This window comes from Oncorhynchus mykiss, chromosome 10 (assembly GCF_013265735.2).
Source record: "Oncorhynchus mykiss isolate Arlee chromosome 10, USDA_OmykA_1.1, whole genome shotgun sequence".
Lineage (NCBI taxonomy): Eukaryota > Metazoa > Chordata > Actinopteri > Salmoniformes > Salmonidae > Oncorhynchus > Oncorhynchus mykiss.
Window position 1 is genome coordinate 26,211,463 of NC_048574.1, and position 26,145 is coordinate 26,237,607.

The 26,145-nt window shown below is 43.9% G+C and overlaps 1 protein-coding gene across 3 annotated transcripts in view; it reads right to left on the reverse strand.

The window, feature by feature from the left end:
• The window catches only part of LOC110533553, an 82,308-nt gene extending 56,856 nt beyond the window's left edge, over window positions 1-25,452 (reverse strand). The window contains exons 1-3 of one of the 3 annotated variants that reach the window (XR_005053605.1): window positions 25,152-25,452; window positions 16,568-16,682; window positions 7,664-8,214 (exon numbers count right to left, since the gene is read on the reverse strand). Coding sequence is in view for 2 of the 3 variants with exons in the window: in XM_036989960.1 (XP_036845855.1) it covers window positions 7,664-8,214; window positions 16,568-16,682; window positions 25,152-25,267 (782 nt within the window). In the remaining variant the exon portion in view is untranslated. The remainder of the gene's footprint in view (window positions 1-7,663; window positions 8,215-16,567; window positions 16,683-25,151) is intronic. The other 2 variants (XM_021617881.2, XM_036989960.1) reach the window with 2 other exon arrangements.
• Between the last annotated feature and the right edge of the window lie 693 nt (window positions 25,453-26,145).

Genomic DNA, 26,145 nt, shown 5'->3' on the forward strand with positions numbered 1-26,145 from the left:
TGACATGTTTATACAAACTGTAATGGGACTCTTTTGACTTTTCGTCTGGATTTTGCATTCGCGCATTGTGCCTTTGGAATAGTGAACTAAACGCGCGAACAAAACGGAGGTATTTGGACATAAATATGGACGTAATCGAACAAAACTAACATTTCTTGGGGAAGTGGGAGTCCTGGGAAAGCATTCCGATGAGGATCAGCAAAGGTAAGTGAAGATTTATAATGCTATTTATGACTCTTGCTTTTGTGGCTGAACGCTGTTCTCAGATTATTGAATATTGTGCTTTTGCCGTAAAGCTTTTTTGAAATCTGACACAGCGGTTGCATTAAGAACAAGTTTATCTTTAATTCTATGTAAAACATGTATCTTTCATCAAAGTTTATGATGAGTATTTCTGTTATTTGATGTGTAGGCATTTGTAGGCATTTCTGAACATGGCGCCAATGTAAACGGAGGTTTTTGGATATAAATATGAACTTGATCGAACAAAACATACATCTATTGTGTAATATTGAGTCCTGGGAGTGTCATCTGATGAATATCGTCAAAGGTTAGTGATTCATTTGATCTATATTTCTGCTTTTTGTGACGTCTCTCTTTGGTTGGAAAATGGCTGAATGCTTTCTGTGACTAGTTGCTGACCTAACATAATGATATGTTCTGCTTTCGCCGAAAAGCCTTTTTGAAATCGGACACTGTGGTTGGATTAACGAGAAGTGTATCTTTAAAATGGTGTAAAATACTTGTATGGTTGAGGAACTTTAATTATGAGATTTCTGTTATTTTGAATTTGGCGCCCTGCAATTTCACTGGCTGTTGGCGAGGTGGGACGCTAGCGTCCCGAACGATCCCAGAGAGGTTTTAAACAATGCCACTTTATATAATGTTAACATACCCTACATTACTCATCTCATATGTATATACTGTACTCTATACCGTCTACTGCATCTTGCCTATGCCGTTCGGCCATCTCGCATTCATATATTTTTATGTACATATTCTTTTTCATTCCTTTACACTTGTGTGTATAAAGTAGTTGTTGTGAAATTGTTAGGTTACTTGTTAGATATTACTGCAGGGTCGGAACTAGAAGCACAAGCATTTCGTTACACTCGCATTAACATCTGCTAACCATGTGTATGTGACAAATAAAATTTGATTTGATTTGGGGTTCAGTGTGTCAAATCGGAGGGCCTGTTGTCCGGACCTCTGGCAATCTCTATGGGGCTACCACAGGGGCCAACTCTTTTCTCTGTATATATCAATGATGTCGCTCTTGCTACGAGTGATTCCTTGATCCACCTCTACGCAGACGACACCATTCTGTATATCTGGCCCTTCTTTGGACACTGTGTTAACTAACCTCCAAATGAGCTTCAATGCCATACAACACTCCTTCCGTGGCCTCCAACTGCTCTTAAACGCTAGTAAAACTAAATGCTTGCTATTCAACCGATCGCTGCCCGCACCAGCCCGCCCGACTAGCATCACTACTCTGGACGGTTCTGACTTAGAATATGTGGACAACTACAAATATCTAGGTGTCTGGCTAGACTGCAAACTCTCCTTCCAGACTCATATTAAGCATCTCCAATCCAAAATTACATCTAGAATCTGCTTCCTATTTTGCAACAAAGCCTCCTTCACTCATGCTGCCAAACATACCCTCGTAAAACTGACTATCCTACTGATCCTCGGCTTTGGCATTTGACAATGTTATTTTCAAAATAGCCTCCAACACTCTACTCAGCAAACTGGATGCAGTCTATCACAGTGCCATCCGTTTTGTCACCAAAGCCCCATATACCACCCACCACTGCGACCTGTATGCTCTTGTCGGCTGGCCCTCGCTACATATTTGTCGCCAGACCCACTGGCTCCAGGTCATCTATAAGTCTATGCAAGGTAAAGCTCTGCCTTACCTCAGCTCACTGTTCACCATAACAACACCCACCCGTAGCACACGCTCCAGCAGGTATATTTCACTGGTCATCCCCAAAGCTAAAATCCACTTTGTCCGCCTTTCCTTCCATTTCTCTGCTGCCATTGACTGGAACGAATTGCATAAATCGCTGAAGTTGGAGACTTATCTCCCTCACTAACTTTAATTCAATTGTAATTACGCCGCTACTACGGCATATTTATGGCATTACCTCCTCACGCCATTTGCTCACACTGTATATAGATTTTTCTACTGTACTTTTGTGTATCCTTTGTGTAACTCTGTGTTGTTTTTTGTCGCACTGCTTTGCTTTATCTTGGCCAAGTCACAGTTGTAAATGAGAACTTGTTCTCAACTGGCCTACCTGGTTAAATAAAGGTGAAATAAATAAAATAAATAAATAAAAATAGTATTGCATAGGGACAGTGTGCCAACACATAATAGTGCTTAATAATGAGCTTAGGAGCCAGTTTCTCCTTGTGGGGACATTACCCACGTCACCATGATGGCTATTTTAAGCTTAGGAGTTAGGTTTAGGGTTAGGGTTACAATAACATAAGTTTATCTCAATACTTTGTTATATACCCTTTGTTGGCAATGACAGAGGTCAAACGTTTTCTGTAAGTCTTCACAAGGTTTTCACACACTGTTGCTGGTATTTTGGCCCATTTCACCATGTAGATCTCCTCTAGAGCAGTGATGTTTTGAGGCTGTTGCTGGGCAACACGGACTTTCAACTCCCTCCAAAGATTTTCTATGGGGTTGAGATCTGGAGACTGGCTAGGCCACTCCAGGACCTTGAAATGCTTCTTACGAAGCCACTCCTTCGTTGCCCGGGCGGTGTGTTTGGGATCATTGTCATGATGAAAGACCCAGCCACGTTTCATCTTCAATGCCTTTGCTGATGGGCGGAGGTTTTCACTCAAAATCTGTTTCCTTTACACGGATCAGTCGTCCTGGTCCCTTTGCAGAAAAACAGCCCCAAATCATGATGTTTCCACCCCCATGCTTCACAGTAGGTATGGTGTTCTTTGGATGCAACTCAGCACTCTTTGTCCTCCAAACACGACAAGTTGAGTTTTTACCAAAAAGTTATATTTTGGTTTCATCTGACCATATGACATTCTCCCAATCTTCTTCTGGATCATCCAAATGCTCTCTAGCAAACTTCAGACGGGCCTGGACATGTACTGGCTTAAGCAGGGTGACACATCTGGCACTGCAGGATTTGAGTCCCTGGCGGCGTAGTGTGTTACTGATGGTAGGCTTTGTTACTTTGGTCCCAGCTCTCTGCAGGTCATTCACTAGGTCCCCCCGTGTGGTTCTGGGATTTTTGCTCACTGTTCTTGTGATCATTTTGACCCCACGGGGTGAGATCTTGCGTGGAGCCCCAGATCGAGGGAGATTATCAGTGATCTTGTATGTCTTCCATTTCCTAATAATTGCTCCCACAGTTGATTTCTTCAAACCAAGCTGCTTACCTATTGCAGATTCAGTCTTCCCAGCCTGGTGCAGGTCTACAATTTTGTGGTTGTGGACAGGTGTCTTTTATACTGATAACAAGTTCAAACAGGTGCCATTAATACAGGTATCGAGTGGAGGACAGAGGAGCCTCTTAAAGAAGAAGTTACAGATCTGTGAGAGCCAGAAATCTTGCTTGTTTGTAGGTGACCAAATACTTATTTTCCACCATAATTTGCAAATAAATTCATTAAAAATCCTACAATGTGATTTTCAGGATTTTTTTCTTCTCATTTTGTATGTCATAGTTGAAGTGTACCTATGATGAAAATTACAGTCCTCTCCCATCTTTTTAAGTGGGAGAACTTGCACAATTGGTGGCTGACTAAATACTTTTATGCCCCACTGTATGTGTGTAGAAGAACATAGCGTGTGTTTATGTGGTGCATAGTCATGGTTGGTCACCTCTCAGCGCTGACACACACAAACACATCAGCGTAATCTGATCTGATAGGCAGAGGGCAGAAATGTATTACAGGGCCATGGGACAACTCTGTCTACCTTTGTGCCAACCTAAATACCCACAGGTTAAAACCCGAACAGGCCCTGAAAACAGCATTTTAGAGGAAAATGTCAAGTACAACATAGTCTATCCTCAGAGAGACTGCCGATACCGATTATTGGAGGACCAAAAAGGCAGATACCGATTAATCGTGAGATTTTTTTATTTTGTTATTTGTAATAATGACAATTACAACAGTTAACACATTTTTTTTTATTTTATTTAATCTCCCCAATTTCGTGGGATCCAATTGTTAGTAGCTACTATCTTGTCTCATCGCTACAACTCCCGTACGGGCTCGGGAGAGACGAAGGTTGAAAGTCATGCATCCTCCGATAAACAACCCACTGCTTCTCAACACAGCCGCACCAATGTGTCGGAGGAAACACCTGGCAACCTTGGTTAGTGTGCACTGCGCCCGGCCCGGCCCGTCACAAGAGTCGCTGGTGTACGATGAAACAAGGATATCCCTACCGGCCAAGCCCTCCCTAACCCGGACGACGCTAGGCCAATTGTGCGTCGCCCCACGGACTTCCCGGTCGCGGTCGGTTACGACAGAGCCTGGGCGCGAACCCAGAGTCTCTGGTGGCACAGCTGGCGCTGCAGTACAGCGCCCTTAACCACTGCGCCACCCAGGAGTCCGTAATTAACACTTATTTAAACTTAATATAAAACATCAATAAAATCAATTTAGCCTCAAATAAATAATGAAACATGTTCAATTTGGTTTAAATAATGCAAAAACAAAGTGTTGGAGAAGAAAGTAATATGTGCCATGTAAAAATATGTGCCATGTAATGTAAAATATGTGCCATGTAAAATATGTGCCATAAAAAAAGCTAACGTTTGATTGAGTTCCTTGCTCAGAACATGAGAACATATGAAAGTTGGTGGTTCCTTTTAACATGAGACTTCAATATTCCAAGGTAAGAGGTTTTAGGTTGTAGTTAATATAGTATTTATAGGACTATTTCTCTCTATACCATTTGTATTTCATATACCTTTGACTATTGGATGTTCTTATAGACACTATAGTATTGCCAGTGTAACAGTATAGCTTCCGTCCCCCTCCTTGCCCCCACTTGGGCTCGAACCAGGAACACATAGACAACAGCCACACTCGAAGCATCGTTACCCATCGCTCCACAAAAGCCGCGGCCCTTGCAGCGCAAGGGGAATAACTACTCCAAATCTAAAAGCGAGTGATGTTTGAAACAGTATTAGCGCACACCCAGCTAACTAGCTAGCCATCTCACATTGGTTACACCAGCCATTAGACTGATAGGCTTGAAGTCATAAACAGCGCTGTGCTTGCGAAGAGCTGCTGGCAAAACGCACGAAAGTGCTGTTTGAATGAATGATTACGGGCCTGCTGCTGCTCAGTCAGACTGCTCTATCAAATCAGACTTAATTATAACATAATAACACACAGAAATACGAGCCTTTGGTCATTAATATGATCGAATCCGGACACTATCATTTAGAAAACAAAACTTTTATTATTTCAGTGAAATACGGAACCGTTTGGTATTTTATCTAACGGGTGGCATCCCTAAGTCTAAATATGCTTGTTGCATTGCACAACCTTCAATGAATGTCATCATTCCGTAAAATTCTGGCAAATTAGTTCGCAATGAGCCAGGCAGCCCAAACTGTTGCATATACCCTGTCTCAGCGTGCAATGACCGCAAGAGAAATGACACAATTTCACCTGGTTAATATTGCCTGCTAAACTGGATTAGTAGTTATAACTAGTGATTATGATTGATTGTTTTTTATAAGATAAGTTTAATGCTAGTTAGCAATTAACATTGGCTTCTACTACATTCACGTAACAGGCAGGCTACTCGTGGAGTGCAATGGTTAGAGCGTTGGACTAGTTAACTAGTGATCTAGTTAACTAGTGAAACCCCTGATCTGACAAGGTGAAAATCTGTCGTTCTGCCCCTGAACAAGGCAGTTAACCCACAGTTCCTAGACAGTCATTGAAAATAAGAATGTGTTCTTAACTGACTTGCCTAGTTAAATAAAAGGTATAAAAATAAAATATATATATATATTTTTTTAATAATCGGAAATCGGTGCCCAAAAATTCCGATTTCCGATTGTTATGAAAACTTGAAATCGGCCCTAATTAATCGGCCATTCCGATTAATCGGTCGACCTCTAATTTGAAGACATCCCTCCTGGCTGACATTGGCATGGACAGGGTGTTAAAATATAGCCCAGGGGCTAGACAGGGACTAGGGAGAGAGAAAGAGAGGAAGAGAGAGAAAGAGAGAGAAAGTTGTCACAGCTGTTCATTGAAGACCCAGCTGCCACTGTGGGCAAAACACACACACACACACACACACCACACACACACACAATAAAGAACTGCACATTTCAATCACTGACCAATAGTATTTAGGTTTGAGAGGAGTCTCCAGGAGACTTAAGAAGAATAGGTTGTCCCTTCTGAGTACTGACTTGATTTGTGACAGCTCGTCTGCTGCTAAATAGCACTTATCTATAAAGCATTACTATCCTGCTGTATATGCATTAGCCTCTCTTATCTTTACTACTCCCATCAGCTACTGTACCGTGGAGCACTTCCAACTGATGAATGCAGACCTTGGCAACCTATCCCTCTGGATGCATTGAGTGCAGTGTAAAGACAAACCAGTTTGGATAATGGTGAGCTAAACAAATCAGTAGTTTTCTCCATGGGGTCAACCTGAGGTAACTGAGGAGGATTAGGGCTAAGTAAAAGGCTCCTTCCTCTTTTAACTGGCTGTGGGTTTACATAAAGATGTTAGCATTGTCCTGATATGATACAAGAGCCCAGCTCCTCTCCTTCGGGTGGAGCAGCAACCATGAACCTAGATTGCCCAACTTCTTCATAGGCACAGATCCAAGATCAGTTTTTACCATCCCCCTAAATACTAACTTTAACCATTAGAGAAGAAATGCAAAACTGATTATAGATCCGTGTCTAGTGGCACTTCATCCTACTTCTGGTTTGGCAGTCACATGAAAGGCAGCACTGTCAAACAGTACGGGTGCCGCAACACAGACCTGTTGTATCCCAAACATTCTGCGACGCCTCAAGAGTTCATTCATCCCACCATGCGATGGTGTAAGGTTCCATATCGGGGCAGAGCCTGTCCGCACGCTCCTGCTCACATTGGTGACCGTCGCTGGTGCCAGGGAGTGCCAACACCCATGCCCAGGGGCACCTCCGACCTCTAGTATACATTCCAGGCCTGGCACCACTACTGCTAATTACCAGCAGGTCCGCTAAGGCTGCCTTTGAAGTTTATCCCCCGTTAAGGTCAGGCTACAATGGAAGGTCTGTCCAGGGTCTTTACACTTCCTGGGTGTTGTTATTGTCCCAATTCTGCTTTAAGCCGTCCAAGATACTCGTATTCCTACACTGGGTCTTAGGAAACTCAAAGTGCCGTTCCGGAAACAATCCAAGAAAGGGCGAGAAACTGAGGTTTAGGATTAACAAAAATATGTCTAGTTTGTTGTTCACATACATTGAGAGTTACATAGATAAACATCTAAGGGAGTTGTAAGTTATTACTGTCCTTAATACCATTATACACATTCACGCATGCACGCACACACACACACACACACACACACACACACACGCACACACACACACGCACACACACACACACACACACACGTGAAGGAAGTACAGTACTCACGGTTTCTCCAGTGTCTCTAGGTCTGTATGTGTTGGACTCCTTGTGGATGTCGATACACTGTGTAGGTCAGACTCTCCCTCTCTCCTGTCCTCTGTCTCTGTGTGTCGAGTGTCCTTTCCTCCCGTCAGACTCCCGGCGGAGTCACAGTGGTCCTGGTCCCCCTCTGCACCACATGTCATTCCTGAGAGGTCTGGCTCAATAGACACCACTGCTAATGCAGTTTCCTCCTCTTGTCCTTCTTCTCCCTCCTCTGCCTGCTGTTCCTCCTGCTGCTGGACTGCTGTGGCGGGTTCAGCCTTGAAGTGGAATAGACTCCCCAGTCTCCTGAAGAAGGCATCTAAAGGGGGAGGACGCGTGGGAGAGCCGGCTCCCGGGGGGCTCGCCGGAGAGCAAGGCACAGAGTCCACTGAGGGGGGTGGGACGAGGGGCTGGTCCGATATGCTGCTGCTGCCCTCTCCTCCTTTCTCCTTTCCCTGGCTCTCTCTGTCCTCCAATGCCTCTCCTAGTACTCCTTCCCTTATATCTCCCTCTTCTTCCGTGCCTTGGAATGCCTGGAACCCCAAGACAATGACACAAAAAAAGAGAGAGAGAGAAAGAGAGGGGTGTGTGTGAAAGCAAATCAGATGAACTTTCTCAGCCGCATGCTTGCCACTGACAAAGCTGTACACAGCAGCACCCTGGCAAAAGGGTAGAACAGGGGATGAGAGCAGAGTGAGATTCCCATGAAAAGCCGGTAAACTCTCTTTCTCCCTCTTCTCTTTCCATCGGCTGTGCCCTCTACAGCAACAGCAGCTAAGTGGCAGCAACTGCTCTCTAATGCAAATGTGTCCATGAAACACACAGCACTCCCCTCCCCCATAGCCCTGCCCACAATGCAGTTAACTCTCTCAGCACCGCAGCAATCCGCCAGGGTAGTAAAAGAGATGGGGCCGGTGTTTACAGCATGCTGCACATCCGTACGTCTCCGCATGAGTAATACCGAGGGAAAAGAGCACCACATACATTCTTCTGCTGCATTTATGTCATCGCCATTGTCAACCTAAACCATTCCTGCACAGAATACGAATCAAGGCTGTCTAATTGAACCATTCCCAGCAGGTAAAACTAGTGGAAATGACGTCATGACAAAATGATGTAATTATGATGACATTTCTATTTGTTTTTCCCACTAGGTTAATCTTCAATCGAAAAGTCCCCCAACGTTATTACCCTATTCAAATGTTGTCTGTTTTGGCCAAATGTTGTTTGTAACATGTAGGAGGAAACTCATGGGAAACACTCACCCCACCCACATGTATATAGACATCCTTCACTCTCTGTCCATTAGTAGTCAACAATTAAAACATACACTCATGTTGTGGTTTTGTTTACTTCCTCAGCTACTGTAAATCACTTCCTGCCTTGAGACTACAGTATCCACAAGGAGACACAAAGCAATGTGCTACTAGCTTTTAGCATGACAAATCTTAGGATGTGGGGGCTGGGGGGAAGGGGGGCAGGGGGCAGAATTAGGGTCACCAAATCAATCAGACAGCGGCTGTCAAGGTCCAGACACAATGGACCACAGAGTGAGGAGCGGATTCTCAATACTCCTCTCTTTGTTTGCTTGTAGGTGAAAGGATTGGAAAGGTTTTAACCATGTTGCTTTGTTCCTCCAGTCCTCTGAGAACATTATGAAGGAAAGGCATTCAAATGAATTCATATTAACATGTAATATTATAACCATTACATGGACATAAAGCCCATTGTCCTTCAGCATATGGGCACAATGCCTCTTCTGGGACAGCTTCAACCAGTGAACTAGCTCTGGTATCACTGTGTGTGCTTCACCCTTCACAGAGAGGCCTTAAGTGAACATCTCACTCAATTATCCTTCAGCTCATCACAAAGGATGAGAACACACAGACAGACAGGGGATGTCTCACATGGCTGGGATTGGATTTAGCCCTCCACCATGTCTCACAGACTTACATCAAATAAATATCAAATGGTTATTCAGTGCAAATCATATATTTTTAATACTCCTAAAAAGTGGTCTTCTATAGGTCTTGGTCCTGGTCCTGGTCTTCTACAGGTCAAAAACATCACCAGCCATGTTAACTTTATAGAAATTAAACTTTTTGGGCAGGCATGATTCCAGGACATTGTCATTAAAGGGCACTGAGGCCAGACAATCTCTCTGAACTGACCGAGAGAATAGGCATAAATAGTCCTCACTGTCCCAAATGTCCTTCTAATCCAGATGTAAACTTACACTCTGCCCTGCGATCCCACCACCATTCTCCTGTCCTACTGGACTCACTGTCTCTATTGTCCTACTGGACTCACTGTCTCTCCTGTCCTACTAGACTCACTGTCTCTCCTGTCCTACTGGACTCACTGTCCTCCTGTCCTACTGGACTCACTTTCTCTCCTGTCCTACTGGACTCACTTTCTCTCCTGTCCTACTGGACTCACTGTCCTCCTGTCCTACTGGACTCACTGTCCTCCTGTCCTACTGGACTCCCTGTCTCTCCTGTCCTACTGGACTCCCTGACCCTCCTGTCCTACTGGACTCACTGTCTCTCTTGTCCTACTGGACTCACTGTCTCCCCTGTCCTACTGGACTCACTGTCTCCCCTGTCCTACTGGACTCACTGTCTCCCCTGTCCTACTGGACTCACCGTCTACCCTGTCCTACTGGACTCACTGTCTCTCCTGTCCTACTGGACTCACTGTCTCTCCTGTCCTACTGGACTCACTGTCTCTCCTGTCCTACTGGACTCACTGTCTCTCCTGTCCTACTGGACTCACTGACCTACTGGACTCACTGACCTACTGGACTCACTGTCTCTCCTGTCCTACTGGACTCACTGTCTCTCCTGTCCTACTGGACTCACTGTCCTACTGGACTCACTGTCTCTCCTGCCCTACTGGACTCACTGTCCTACTGGACTCACTGTCTCCCCTGCCCTACTGGACTCACTGTCTCCCCTGCCCTACTGGACTCACTGTCTCTCCTGCCCTACTGGACTCACTGTCCTACTGGACTCACTGTCTCTCCTGTCCTACTGGACTCACTGTCTCTCCTGTCCTACTGGACTCACTGTCCTCCTGTCCTACTGGACTCACTTTCTCTCCTGTCCTACTGGACTCACTGTCCTCCTGTCCTACTGGACTCACTGTCCTCCTGTACTCACTGTCCTCCTGTCCTACTGGACTCCCTGTCTCTCCTGTCCTACTGGACTCCCTGTCCCTCCTGTCCTACTGGACTCACTGTCTCTCCTGTCCTACTGGACTCACTGTCTCCCCTGTCCTACTGGACTCACTGTCTCCCCTGTCCTACTGGACTCACTGTCTCTCCTGTCCTACTGGACTCACTGTCTCTCCTGTCCTACTGGACTCCCTGTCTCTCCTGTCCTACTGGACTCACTGTCTCTCCTGTCCTACTGGACTCACTGTCTCTCCTGTCCTACTGGACTCACTGACCTACTGGACTCACTGTCTCTCCTGTCCTACTGGACTCACTGTCTCTCCTGTCCTACTGGACTCACTGTCCTACTGGACTCACTGTCTCTCCTGCCCTACTGGACTCACTGTCCTACTGGACTCACTGTCTCTCCTGTCCTACTGGACTCACTGTCTCTCCTGCCCTACTGGACTCACTGTCCTACTGGACTCACTGTCTCTCCTGTCCTACTGGACTCACTGTCCTACTGGACTCACTGTCTCTCCTGTCCTACTGGACTCACTGTTTCTCCTGTCCTACTGGACTCACTGTCTCTCCTGTCCTACTGGACTCACTGTCTCTCCTGTCCTACTGGACTCACTGTCTCTCCTGTCCTACTGTACTCACTGTCTCTCCTGTCCTACTGGACTCCCATAATATTTTACTGTTCGACACGTCTTAACCCCATGTATTCTCTGTCTTGCCCCCCTCTCCCCCTCCCCCATGTACTGTCTATCTTCTGTTTCTCAGTTTCTGTTTTTGATTTATTTGTTTGTTATTTTCTTTTTTCTTTTGTTGTTTTTTTGTAGTGTTTTGAGACAATTTCAATAAATATAAATAAATATATCAATAAATCCCTCTATTCCCCCCTCTATAACTTCCTCTATAACTCCCTCTATAACTCCCTCTATAACTCCTTCTATTCCTCCCTCTATTCCTCCCTCTATAACTCCCTCTATAACTCCCTCTATAACTCCCTCTATAACTCCCTCTATAACTCCCTCTATAACTCCCACTATTCCTTCCACTATAACTCCCTCTATTCCTTCCACTATTTTTGTGGCGAGACGCTCCGCAGGATGTTGATGAGGGCTGAAAGGGTGGCCGGCCGTGAGCTACGGGAGTGTGTTTTGATGAGCTCATTCTCTGCTTGTTTGGCCAGCTGACAAAGCCAACAAACTGAGGGAGAAAAGCAACCTCCTATTTTCTGTTGCTGCCACTGACCTACTTAATATTTCCAAGAACAACCTTTACAGAGGAAGAGGGTGACAAGCCAGGAAAACTCAGCATGCTATAGCTAAGACCGGGCACAGAGCAAATTGAAAATGAGGGAAGATGCTAATGTTGCTTTGCTGTTTGACAGAGGGGATGGTAACACTTTATTTGAAGGATCCATACATAACACATATCTAAGAAAAACTGGCATTTCATAAATGCTTAGGTCAGCGACCCCAAGCTGGTCATTGCAGTACACCCACCTAAGTGACAACGGAAATGTCAACTTGCTGGTCTTGACAGAAGCGTAAACATTTGTAAAATGCTTACCCACTGCTTATGAATGTGTATGACTGTTTTATGACCTCCTTACAGTAGGTACCCTTTAAAGGGAGGTGTTTATTATTGGTAAGGTTCTAGTCACAATTACGGATGCACAATATATCAGTGAACATATCGGAATCGGTCGATATTAGCCAAAAATACCAACATTGACATCGGCCCGATGTCTAGTTTAACACAGATTTTTAAAACCGATGTCACAGCTACCGTGCATGTGTAGCAGTGTGATGTTGTTCCCCTAGATTATTCACCAAGTTGCACACAAGGACCAATTCAAATAGGACAGGTCAAGAGGGGATGTTGATAATTTGATAATAATAATAATTCAGTGTATATTTTTATTTAATTACAGCTGCATAGCTAATGTTTTTCTTTGGTGTACAAACACTTTTTCATATCAATATTGTACATACATGTGACTGTAAAAGTTTTGTTTATTTTGGTTTGGTCCATCGCGGGTTATCTGTATTTCCATACCCCCTTATTGCTCTCTTTTGCCTGACCTTCGGCTAGCAAGGTATGTTGTCCTTGGCTCCGAAATTGTTTAATATAAAACCGTCATAATGTTACACAATGTACTGTTATGCTACCATAAGTTTGTTACAATGTGGATAATATAAAGATTTATGTTAATTAACAAGTTTCACAAAGCTCGCTAACTAGGCTATCTATTGTAACTTGTGAGTACTTGGGATAGTGTTTGAGTGAGTGTCCATGTGCTTGCGCAGGTGCCTGAGAGCTAGGACCGCGCCAAGGGTTAACATAATGTGTGTTGTCTCTTCGTGTGCAGGTATGTCTTTTATTTTGTCCGAATTATGTTCTGTATCATTTTACTTGTATTGTATGGTGTGCTGTTGTGCATTGAATGTGTGCACGCGGCACCTGTTATTTCCTTTTGGGTCTATTTTGCCTGACCTTCGGCTAGCAAGGTGTCTGAGAGCTAGGACTGCGCCAAGGGTTAACATAATGTGTGTTGTCTCTTCGTGTGCAGGGCAAATAAAAATAATTCAACTAGCAGACCTTCAAGTTGTGGCAGAGTCCTAATTAAAAGTACACAACTCAGAACGAACCACGCTACACATACCTATGTGCTGTTAACTTTTAAATGATTGGAATGAATTATCCAAAGAGAGTATAAAGATTTTATAAGTAGGTACGTGACATAATAACGACAAGTAAAATGTTGCGCTACACGTGCAACACAGCATTCCTAACATAGTCCACAATGTCTGCTGTGTGGATCGAGCAGTCATTTGAGAGAGTAAGAACATTTCAGCGAGACAACTCAAAGGCGAAATCCATTAAAACCAAGATAATGGAATTCATTGCCGTTGACAATCAACCGTTCTCTGTCGTGGGTGATGTTGGCTTTCACCGACTGGTCGCGCACCGGTACACACTATTGCGCTATTTTTCAGATGTTGCCCTATCGGAGTTACACAGTAGTAGCGTCACTGCTATTAGCTTCAACACATACATACATACTATGGAACGCCATTTGGGTCTTTGTGTGTCAAAAAGGATACAGTAGCACTGTCAGAGCTGTACAAAAAAATATGTAAACAAGCAAACACCGGCCACGAACGCTGTGTTTACAATACCGCGTTGGTAATAAAGCATCATTTGTTCGACCGCAACTTCTGGGGTAGCTAGCTTTAGCTTGGTACCTAGCTGGCACCAATACAACCAGCCTGAAAACAATGACCAGTAGAAACTGCAGTCATTTGCATTATTCTTAGCAATGTTTTAGGAAACCTTGTGAGTAAGTATTAGCTAGGTAGCCACTTGTTGTTCGCCTATTGAAATTGAACTGCAGTTCATGAAAATAAATAGCTAGCCAGCTACTTAACCCTGTTGCCCAAAGCTAACATTATAAGCAGCCCACTAGCTTCATCTGGCTAGTGAGGCTCGAGCGGAACGGGTTATGTGTTGTGAAGCTAGCCACAATAAGGATAAGGTACAATAGTGGAATTTGCGGTTTGCCTTCAAAATAAAAGTATGTCACTGACAGTGATGCAAATGAACACAAATAGTAAAATTATGCCATACTTTTATTTTTAAGGCTAACAGCAAAGTCCACTATTGTGGCTAATCCTTATTGTGGCTAGCTTCACATAGATGGGTCCAACCACCATTAATCAAATAAGAACGGTCTTATAAATTAGGGTTATTTTAGATGACACCTAGCTATATAGGTAGCTAGATAACTATAGCTACTGAAACAGATTATGTTGTGTTATTTGACATGTCAAATAGTGTTATTTGATGTGTATCTTTTTTGACACACTGTACACCCCGTAGATAGGGTGCTGTGTTTTCCATCCAAATAGGACACATTTTGTAGTGTTGTTGCTTGTGCTAATTTTCAAGTTATCAAGTGTGGCCAACAGTGCTTGTCAAGCAACACATTCACTCAACCCTATTGTAAGGTCAACATGTTCAAATGTAAAAAAGGAAAAGACAAAACAAACTATACTCATAGCCTTGAGAAGTCTCTCTACCCCTTAATCTCTTCCGCCTCCTCTTGTCCCCCATTTCCTCTCTTCAACCCCTCCTCGTCTCTCACATGGTTCCTTATTAGCTGCTAGCCTCTCTGTGTGGTCTGAAAAGACCCCTTTATTAATGTGCTAAGAACTGGAGGTCGACTAATTATGATTTTTCAACGCCGATACCATTACCGATTAATGGAGGACCAAAAAAGCCGATACCGATTAATCGGCCAATTTTTAAAAACATTTATTTGTAATAATGACAATTACAACAATACACAAGCAACAACTCTACAAATTGTGTCCTGTTTGGATGGAAAATACAGCACCCTTTCTACGGGGTGTACAGTGTGGGTGTACAGTTATCGAAATGTCTCCCAGTAGACCATTCAAACAAAGACCGTATGAAGATAGGCAGAAACTGCTTCTCCAACAGAAATCCCCGATAAACACAGAGAGAAGAGACCGAAAAAACGTGTGATCGAGAGGGATAGAGAACAGTTGATTTGAGAGATATCCAGTGCTTGACTTGGAATGAAGCTAATTTTGGATGCTGGGACTGTTTATATTTGGGTGCAGGAGCTCCACATGACTTTTGAGATAATATTCTATAGAGGTCTCAAGTAGAAGAGCATTTGAGGTGCTGGTACTTAGCTCCAGCGAGCTCCTGCCCAAGCCAAGCACTGGAGGTACTGTGTCTCCAACTGAAACTACATCATCTAAGTGATTGATAGTTGGTATTCAGCAGTCATAAAAGTATGCCTTACTAACTTTGAAGAACTACTAAAATTGTGATTTTGTCAGATGGCATAGGCAGCAGCGCTATAGAGATGATGGCTTGGAATGAAATAATAAAGTCATAAAATAAACCAAATGTAATATACACAACTGAAATATTTTAAAGTAATGTGAATAAGTGCTGGTTAATAAGGGATGAGCAGTAATGAGCAGTCACTACCACCATGGGACTTTTATTAAATTGTTGTATTCTGTGTTGTTACAGCATTCAACCCACATAATAAATAGTGCATTTAATTTAGGAGAACAAACAATCGAAACTGAAAACAGAGATAATTTTTTTCATAATCTATCTGAAACGTATGCCTAACGAGCACAGTACAGGGGTATTTATTTTCCCAGAAACATGTAAGTCCTTATTTGGCTTGAGGATGTCTGGTAGAAAGATTACACAGATGGCTACAGACCGGCATTCATTTCAGCCCTACTATAAAAAGGACCACTTGAGTCTGATTTCATCCAGGAGCAAATCCTGTTTCAAAGCTGGCTTTAAAAACTATGCTAGAATTATTTCTGGTTATGTGCAAATAATATACTGCCAGGGTCAGCATAATAATTTCCCAGCAGTAGGCTATGTGGAAAATATGAGCTCTAAGCCCTGACTGCAAAACCAAACCACCCTGGTTGATGGTTAGATTCCTTACTTATTCACAACACACACACCCCTTGGGCCACTTCTTATGCAATCATCATAATCCTCAGCACATGCCCTGCGCCTTCAACTGTCCTACTCAACATCTGACAGCAGTACTGTTAGTGGTACAGGTTCTCTCTGTGTGAGCCTTGTTTACTTGTACACAGTCATGGGCACCAGGTATGGATTGACCAGTCAGCACTGCTTGACATCCATACCTTGGACAGCTCCAGGTCTTCTTGGTGCAGCGATGGTTCCCCTTCACTGGTCTCCCTGCGGAGGCTGCTGTTGACTCCATTCTGCTGGCCACTGGTGATTGGAGAGAAAATAATTCTGAGAAGAATAAACCAGAGGTGCACAACATTTGTTTCATACAGCGGAAGTCGGGTTCTCCCTGGCACTCATTTGGCATTGCAGCACACCGGTCATTGATGGAAAGGAAAGGATGAAAACAAACATACATTGCAGCCTTAGAGCACTAGAGTTGTGTACAGTACTACTGGTATGTAGACATTACAGTACTGAGTACCACCATCTTCAACAGGACATTGTTTGACAACTGTTAGCCCCATGGTGGTCACTTTCCTCATGGAAATACCGTGCCTTCGGAAAGTATTCAGGCCCACATTTTGTTCGGTTACAGTCTTATTCTAAAACGTATTGAATAGTTTTTTTCCCTCATCAATCTACACACAGTGCCCCATAACGACAAAACAAAAAACTGTTTTTTTAGAAAAAATGATATATCACATTAACAAAAGGTATTCAGACCCTTTACTCAGTACTTTGTTGAAGCACCTTTGGCAGCGATTACAGCCTCGTGTCAAATAAAATAAAATGTTATTTTATTAGTCACATATGACGAGTACAACAGGTGTAGGTAGACCTTACAGTGAAATGCTTACTTACAAGCCCTTAACCAGCAATGCAGTTTGTTTGTTTTTTTGTTTTTTTTCAGCAATGCAGTTTTAAGAAAATACCTAACATAAAGTAAGAGATAAAAGTAACAAGTAATTAAAGAGCATCAGTAAAATAACAATAGCAAGGTTATATACAGGGGATACCGGTACAGAGTCGGTACAATGTGGGGATACCGGTACAGAGTCAATGTGCGGGGTCACCGGTGCCGAGGTAATCGAGGTAATATGTACATGTAGGTAGAGTTATTAAAGTGACTATGCATCGATAATAACAGAGAGTAGCTGCAGCGTAGAAGGGGGGGGGGGGCAATGCCAATAGTCCGGGAAGCCATTTGATTAGATGTTCAGGAGTCTTATGGCTTGGGGGTAGAAGCTGTTTAGGAGACTCTGGGTCCTAGACTTGGCGCTCTGGTACCGCTTGCCGTGCGGTAGCAGAGAGAGTAGTCTATGACTAGGGTGGCTGGAGTCTTGGACAATTTTTAGGGCCTTCCTCTGACACCACCAGGTATGGAGATCCTGGATGGCAGGAAGCTTGACCCCGGTGATGTACTGGGCTGTACACACTACCCTCTGTAGTGCCTTGCGGTCGGGGGCCAAGCAGTTGCCATACCAGGCAGTGATGCAAACAGTCAGGATGCTCTTGGTGCAGCTGTAAAACCTTTTGAGGATTGGAGGACCCATGCCAAATCTTTTTAGTTTCCTGAGGGGGAAAAGGCTTTGTTGTGCCCTCTTCACGACTGTCTTGGTGTGCTTGTACCATGTTAGTTTGTTGGTGATGTGGACGCCAAGGAACTTAAAGCTCTCAACCTGCTCCACAACACCTCTACTGATGAGAATGGGAGTGTGCTCGGTCCTCCTTTTCCTGTACTCCACAATCATCTCCTTTTGTCTTGATCATGTTGAGGGAGAGGTTGTTGTCCTTGCACCACACGGTCAGGTCTCTGACCTCCTCCCTATAGGCTGCCGCGTCGATGATCAGGCCTACCTCTGTTGTGTCATCTGCAAACTTAATGATGGTGTTGGAGTCATGCCTGGCCATTCAGTCATGAGTGAACAAGAAGTACAGGAGAGGACTGAGCACGCACCACCGAGGGGCCCCTGTGTTGATGATCAGCGTGGCGGATGTGTTGTTACTGACCCTTACCACCTGGGGGCAGCCCGTCAGGAAGTCCAGGATCCAGTTGCAGAGGGAGGTGTTTAGTCCCAGGGTCCTAAGCTTAGTGATGAGCTTTGAGGGCACTATGGTGTTGAACGCTGAGCTGTAGTCCATGAACAGCATTCTCACATGGGTGTTCCTTTTGTCCAGGTGTGAAAGGGCAGTGTGGAGTGCAATAGAGATTGCATCATCTGTGGATCTGTTGGGGTTGTATGGCAATTGGAGTGGGTGTAGGGTTTCTGGGATAATGGTGTTGATGTGAGCCATGACCAGCCTTTCAAAGCACTTTATGGCTATAGATGTAAGTGCTACGGGTCAGTAGTCATTTAGGCAGGTTACCTTAGTGTTCTTGGGGACAGGGACTATGGTGGTCTGCTTGAAACATGTTGATATTACACTCAGACAGGGAGAGGTTGAAAATGTCAGTGAAGACACCTGCCAGTTGGTCAGCGCATGCTCGGAGTGCTCGGCCTGGTAATCCGCCTGGCCCTGCGGCCTTGTGAATGTTGACCTGTTTAAAGGTCTTACTCACATCGGCTGTGGAGAGCGTGATCACACAGTCGTCCGGAACAGCTGATGCTCTCATGCATGTTTCAGTGTTGCTTGCCTCGAAGCGAGCATAGAGGTGATTTAGCTCATCTGGTAGGCTCGTATCACTGGGCAGCTCTCGTCTGTGCTTCCCTTTGTAGTCTGTAATAGTTTTCAAGCACTGCCACATCCAACAAGTGTCGGAGCCGGTGAAGTACGATTAGACCTTTGTCCTATATTGACCCGTTGCCTGTTTGATGGTTCGTCGGAGGGCATAACGGGATTTCTTATAAGCCTCCGGGCTAGAGTCCCGCTCCTTGAAAGTGGCACCTCAACCATTTAGCTCAGTGCGAATGTTCCCTGTAATCCATGGCTTCTGGTTGGGGTACGTACGTACAGTCACTGTGGGAACATCGATGAACTTATTGATAAAGCCAGTGACTGATGTAGTGTACTCCTCAATGGCACCGGAAGAATCCCGGAACATGTTCCAGTCTGTGATAGCAAAGCAGTCCTGTAGTTTAGCATCTGCTTCATCTGACCACTTTTTTATAGACCGAGTCACTGGTGCTTCCTGCTTTAATTTAGCTTGTAAGCAGGAATCAGGAGGATAGAGTTATGCTCAGATTTGCCAAATGGAGGGCGAGGGAGAGCTTTGCACGCGTCTCTGTGTGTGGAGTAAAGGTGGTCTAGAATGTTTTCTCTCTGGTTTCACATTTAACATACTGACAGAAATGAGGTAAAACTGATTTAAGCTTCCCTGCATTAAAGTCCCCGGCCACTAGAAGCGCTGCCTCTGGATGAGCGTTTTCCTGTTTTCTTATGGAAGTATACAGCTCATTGTGCAGTCTTAGTGCCAGTATCGGTCTGTGGTTGTATGTAGACAGCTACGAAAAATACAGATAAAAACTCTCTAGGTAGATAGTGTGGTCTACAGCTTATCATGAGACACTCTACCTCAGGCGAGCAAAACCTTGACTTCTTAGATATTGTGCACCAGCTGTTGTTTACAAATATACCAGAGGTTGCTGTTCTATCCTGCCGATAGAGTGTATAACCCGCCAGCTGTATGTTATTAATATCATCGTTCAGCCACGACTCGGTGAAACATAACGTATCACTGTTTTTAAAGTCCCGTTGGTAGGATATACGTGCTCTTGGTTCATCCCATTTATTTTCCAGCGATTGAACGTTAGCTAACAGTAAGGATGGCAAAGGCAGATTAGCCACTAGGAAATCGGTTAATGATTTCAGTTTCTGTCTCCGGGGATGAGGGCCTGTTCGTGTGTTTGGACTATATCCTTCCCGTCCGACTCATTACAGATTTTTTTTTTCTCCAATTCGAGGTGAGTAATCGCTGTTCTGATGTCCAGAAGCTCTTTTCGGTCATAAGACACGATAGCAACAACATTATGTACAAAATAAGTTACAAACAATGTGAAAAAACAAACAATAGCACGATTGGTTAAGAGCCAATAAAACGTCAGCCATCCTCTTCGGCACCATCAAACAGTCCAGTCTTCTTGGGTATGACGCTACAAGCTTGGCACACCTGTATTTTGGGACTTTCTCCCATTCTTCTCTGCAGAACCTCTCAAGCTCTGTCAGGTTGGATGGGGAGCGTTGCTGCACAGCCATGTTCAGGTCTCTCCAGAGATATTCGATCGGGTTCAAGTCCCGGCTCTGGCTGGGACATTCAAGTACATTCAGAGACTTGTCCCGAAGCCACTCCTGTGTTGTCTTGGCTGTGTGCTTAGGGTTGTTATCCTGTTGGAAGGTGAGCAAGTTTTCATCAAGGATCTCTCTGTACCTTCCTACATTCATCTTTGCATCGATCCTGACTAGTCTTCCAATCCCTGCTGCTGAAAAACATCACCACAGCATAATGCTGCCATCACCATGCTTCACCGTAGGGATGGTGCCAGGTTTCCTCCAAAGGTGACGCTTGGCATTCAGACCAAAGAGTTCAACTTGGTTTCATCAGATCAGAGAATCTTGTTTCTCATGGTCTAAGAGTCTTTAAGTGCCATTTGGCAAACTCCAGTTGGGCTGTCATGTGCCTTTTACTGAGGTGTGGCTTCCGTCTTGCCACTCCACCATAAAGGCCTAATTGGTGGAGTGCTGCTGAGATGGTTGTCCTTCTGAGCTATTCTCCCATCTCCACAGAGGAACTCTAGAGCTATGTCAGAGTGACCATAGGGTTCTTGGTCACCTCCCTGACCAAGGCCGTTCTCCCCCGATTGTTTAGTTTGGCCGGGCAGCCAGCTCTAGGAAGAGTCTTGGTTGTTCCAAACTTCTTCCATTTAAGAATGATGGCGGCCACTGTGCTCTTGGGGACTTTCAATGCTGCAGAAATGTTTTGGTACCCTTTCCCAGATCTGTGCCTCAACACAATCCAGTCTCTGAGTTCTATGGACAATTCCTTTGACCTCATGGCTTGGTTTTTTTCTCTGACATAGGCTGTCAACTGTGGGACCTTATATAGACAGGCGTGTGCCTTTCCAAATCATGTACAATCAATTGAATTTACCACAGGTGGACTCCAATCAAGTTGTAGAAACATCTCAAGGATGATCAATGGAAACAGGATGCACCTGAGGTCAATTTAGAGTCTCATAGCAACGGGTCTGAATACTTATGTAAATAAGGTATCTGTTTTTTTGTTTCTAATAAATGCGCAAACATTTATAAAAACCTGTTTTCGCTTACTCATTATGGGCTATTGTGTGTAGATTGCAGAGGAAATGGTTTTATTTAATTCATTTTAGAATAAGGCTGTAATGTAAGAAAATGTGGAAAAAGTCAAGGGGTCGTAATACACTGCTAAAAAAAATAAAGGGAACACTTAAACAACACAATGTAACTCCAAGTCAATCACACTTCTGTGAAATCAAACTGTCCACTTAGGAAGCAACACTGATTGACAATAAATTTCACATGCTGTTGTGCAAATGGAATAGACAACAGGTTGAAATTATAGGCAATTAGCAAGACACCCCCAATAAAGGAGTGGTTTTGCAGGTGGTGACCACAGACCACTTCTCAGTTTCTATGCTTCCTGGCTGATGTTTTGGTCACTTTTGAATGCTGGCGGTGCTTTCACTCTAGTGGTAGCATGAGACGGAGTCTACAACCCACACAAGTGGCTCAGGTAGTGCAGCTCATCCAGGATGGCACATCAATGCGAGCTGTGGCAAGAAGGTTTGCTGTGTCTGTCAGAGCATGGAGGCGCTACCAGGAGACAGGGCAGTACATCAGGAGACGTGGAGGAGGCTGTAGGAGGGCAACAACCCAGCAGCAGGATCGCTACCTCTGCCTTTGTGCAAGGAAGAGCAGGAGGAGCACTGCCAGAGCCCTGCAAAATGACCTCCAGCAGGCCACAAATGTGCATGCGTCTGCTCAAACGGTCAGAAACAGACTCCATGAGGGTGGTATGAGGGCCCGACGTCCACAGGTGGGGGTTGTGCTTACAGCCCAACACTGTGCAGGACGTTTGGCATTTGCCAGAGAACACCAAGATTGGAAAATTCGCCACTGGTGCCCTGTGCTCTTCACAGATGAAAGCAGGTTCACACTGAGCACATGACAGACGTGACAGAGTCTGGAGACGCCGTGGAGAACGTTCTGCTGCCTGCAACATCCTCCACCATGACCGGTTTGGCGGTGGGTCAGTCATGGTGTGGGGTGGAATTTCTTTGGGGGGCCGCACAGCCCTCCATGTGCTCACCAGAGGTAGCCTGACTGCCATTAGGTACCGAGATGAGATCCTCAGATCCCTTGTGAGACCATATGCTGGTGCGGTTGGCCCTGGGTTCCTCCTAATGCAAGACAATCCTAGACCTCATGTGGCTGGAGTGTGTCAGCAGTTCCTGCAAGAGGAAGGCATTGATGCTATGGACTGGCCCACCCGTTCCCCAGACCTGAATCCAATTGAGCACATCTGGGACATCATGTCTCGCTCCATCCACCAATGCCACATTGCACCACAGACTGTCCAGGAGTTGGCGGATGCTTTAGTCCAGGTCTGGGAGGAGATCCCTCAGGAGACCATCCGCCACCTCATCAGGAGCATGCCCAGGCATTGTAGGGAGGTCTTACAGGCACGTGGAGGCCACACACATTACTGAGCCTCATTTTGACTTGTTTTAAGGACATTACATCAAAGTTGGATCAGCCTGTAGTGTGGTTTTCCGCTTTAATTTTGAGTGTGACTCCAAATCCAGACCTCCATGGGTTGATCAATTTGATTTCCATTGATAATTTTTTGTGTGATTCTGTTGTCAGCACATTCAACTATGTAAAGAAATAAGTATTTAATAAGAATATTTCATTCATTCAGATCTAGGATGTGTTATTTTAGAGTTCCCTTTATTTTTTTGAGCAGTGTACTTTCCGAAGGCACTGTATAGCTCATCTGCATCTGTACATCTTCAGCTCAGAGAACATGAGGGATGTTATACTACACATCGGCAGAAGAATGAGGGCTAACAGGTGGGTTTATTGCCATACACCAAATGGTACTATGTTGTTGAAAATGGTGTACTCGTTGGGCCTCCGAACCAAACACACTTCTGCCGTGTCATTTGTTAACACAGCCATATTGACGGCACACTCTTTACAGAGACATACAGTGCCTTCACACCCCTTGAATTTTTCCATATTTTGTTGCGTTACAGCCTGAATTTAAAATGGAATTTAAAATGAATTGAATTTAGATTTTTTTTTGTCACTGGCATACACACAATACCACATAATGTCAAAGTGGAATTGTTTTTCTACATTTTTACAAATGAAAAGCTGAAATGTCTTGAGTCAGTAAGTATTCAACCCTTTTGTTACGGCAAGCATAAATTAAAAAAATTGGTTAACAACTCACATAATAGGTTGCATGGACTCAATGTGTGTGCAATAAGTGTTTAACATGATTTTTGAATGACTACCACATCTCTGTACCCCATACAAACAATTTATCTGTAAGGTCCCTGAGTCGAGCAGTACATTTTAAACACTGATTCAACTACAAAGACCAGGAAGGATTTCCAATGCCTCGCAAAGAAGGGCACCTATTGGTAGATGGGTAAAACATTTAAAAGCAGACATTAAATATCACTTTGAGCACTTTGGGTGGTGTATCAATACAACGCCGCCACTACAAAGATACAGGCGTCCTTCTTAACTCAGTTTCCGGAGAGGATGGAAACCGCTCAGGGATTTCACCATGAGGAGAAAACTCAGTTAAGAGTTTAATGGCTGTGAGGATATATCAACAAAATTGTAGTTACTCCACAGAACTAACCTAAATGACAGAGTGAAAATAAGGAAGCCTGTACAGAATAAAAATATAATAATTTTACACTAGAGTATTTTGTGTAAAAAACATTGTACAATGAAATCAATTTTAATCCCACTTTGTAACACAACAAAATGTGGAAAAAGTGAAGCGGTGTGAATACTTTCTGAAGGCTCTATAAGTCTGAATCCTTCCCTGACTCAACCAGTTTGATATGTATCAAGTTTCCACAAGTTTTAAGAGGGCAGCGATTCTCAAAAGATGGCACCTGAGGCAGGTGCAGCAATACGGTAGAGTATCGACACACCCTCTGACAACTGAACTGTTTCGTACAGCGTTTTGCCATGTAAAGAACGTTATCATTCCATAACACAAAAGTAGCCTACGCGTTTAAAATACAATGCTTATTATTCAAGTTTATTATGGCCCTACTATATCAGAGCAGGCAAAAACGTTTATGTTTGTTCTATGGCGACCATTGTAGCTGTGTGAAGAGGGTTACTATAAACCACTAAATTGTTTTCTCCACTGTGACAGATGGTCAGATTTGTGCCAGTTCTCGCACTCGCCACTGCCTGGCACGTTACGTTAACGATCATAATGCTGTTTACTTTTCCATTAATAGCAAATTAATATGGTTACATTGTAGAGATATGTATCTACTTCGCTGCTGATAGAAAACAGAATGATAATGTTAGTTAATCGAGAGAACGGTTAACTAAGCCTACAATATAGATGGAAAATATAACAGATTGCGACCACTGTCTCTGCTGCTCGGGTCAAATCTCTGGCCCTCGTGCTTCACATCATATTCAAGCGCGGTTTTGATACAATCTTGCAATAACTACAATTAAAACCATGACACTGATGTATTGTAATTGTTATAATGTTAACCGCGTGGTTCATACCTGATGTCGCTTTCCTCTGTTTTCTCAGGGTCCTGCGATTTACTTATTTGAAAAAGTCTGGAAAAGTTTCGGGCGATATCCTCCTGCCATGAACTTTGTCGTTTCATGTTTGACATAACGGTCCTGGAAAAAGTCACATCTGGACAAGGAGTTGAATAGCTTTGAGTCCCTGAGGTGACCTCGATAAAAATGTGTGAAACTATAGTTTCGTCAATTCCTTCATGTCTCGTCTCCGTATGGCCATAATTCTGCGCTCTGCTCCAGTCCAACCCCTACAGCGCTGTAGCATAGGAAATGGGGGAGGAGCTAGGGTACTTGGCATATTCAAATTATGTGTAATTTTTCGTCATACAGGAGAGGTAGCATGGTCCAAGCTATGTCCCACTTTGCGTATTCCCTAATTGCCATATGTCCATATTCCCACGGTACTCAAATCCTCTATGGTGATTATTAGTGACTGACTGACTGACCGATATGTGGTAGACTATTTTGCATTTTAACATATTTCGTCTATTACTTTATCAAATGTAATATTTGATTTATTACATTTGAAATTATTTATGATATGTTTATTGTCAGTTTCAGCATAAAAGCACAGAGGAAATGTATGATAAGATACTACATTTAGTCCTACAGTTAATTAAAATTAAAACCATACTTGAGCACTATACTGTACAGTATTCTCATATCAAGTCACAACCTGTGGTAGGTTACACTGTAGCTGAAGTGTGTCCTATGGATGTATTGTAGATTATGCCTTTGCATTCTGAAGGATATGAAACGACCAAATAAACTGAACAAAAAGACAAACATAACATGTACAGTGTTGGTCCCATGTTTCATGAGCTGAAGTAAAAAGATCACAGAAATGTTCCATACGCTCAAAAATCGTATTTCTTTCAAATGTTTTGCACATTTGCTTACATTCCTGTTACTGAGCATTTCTCCTTTGCCAAAATAATCCATACAACTGACAGGTGTGGTGTATCAAGAA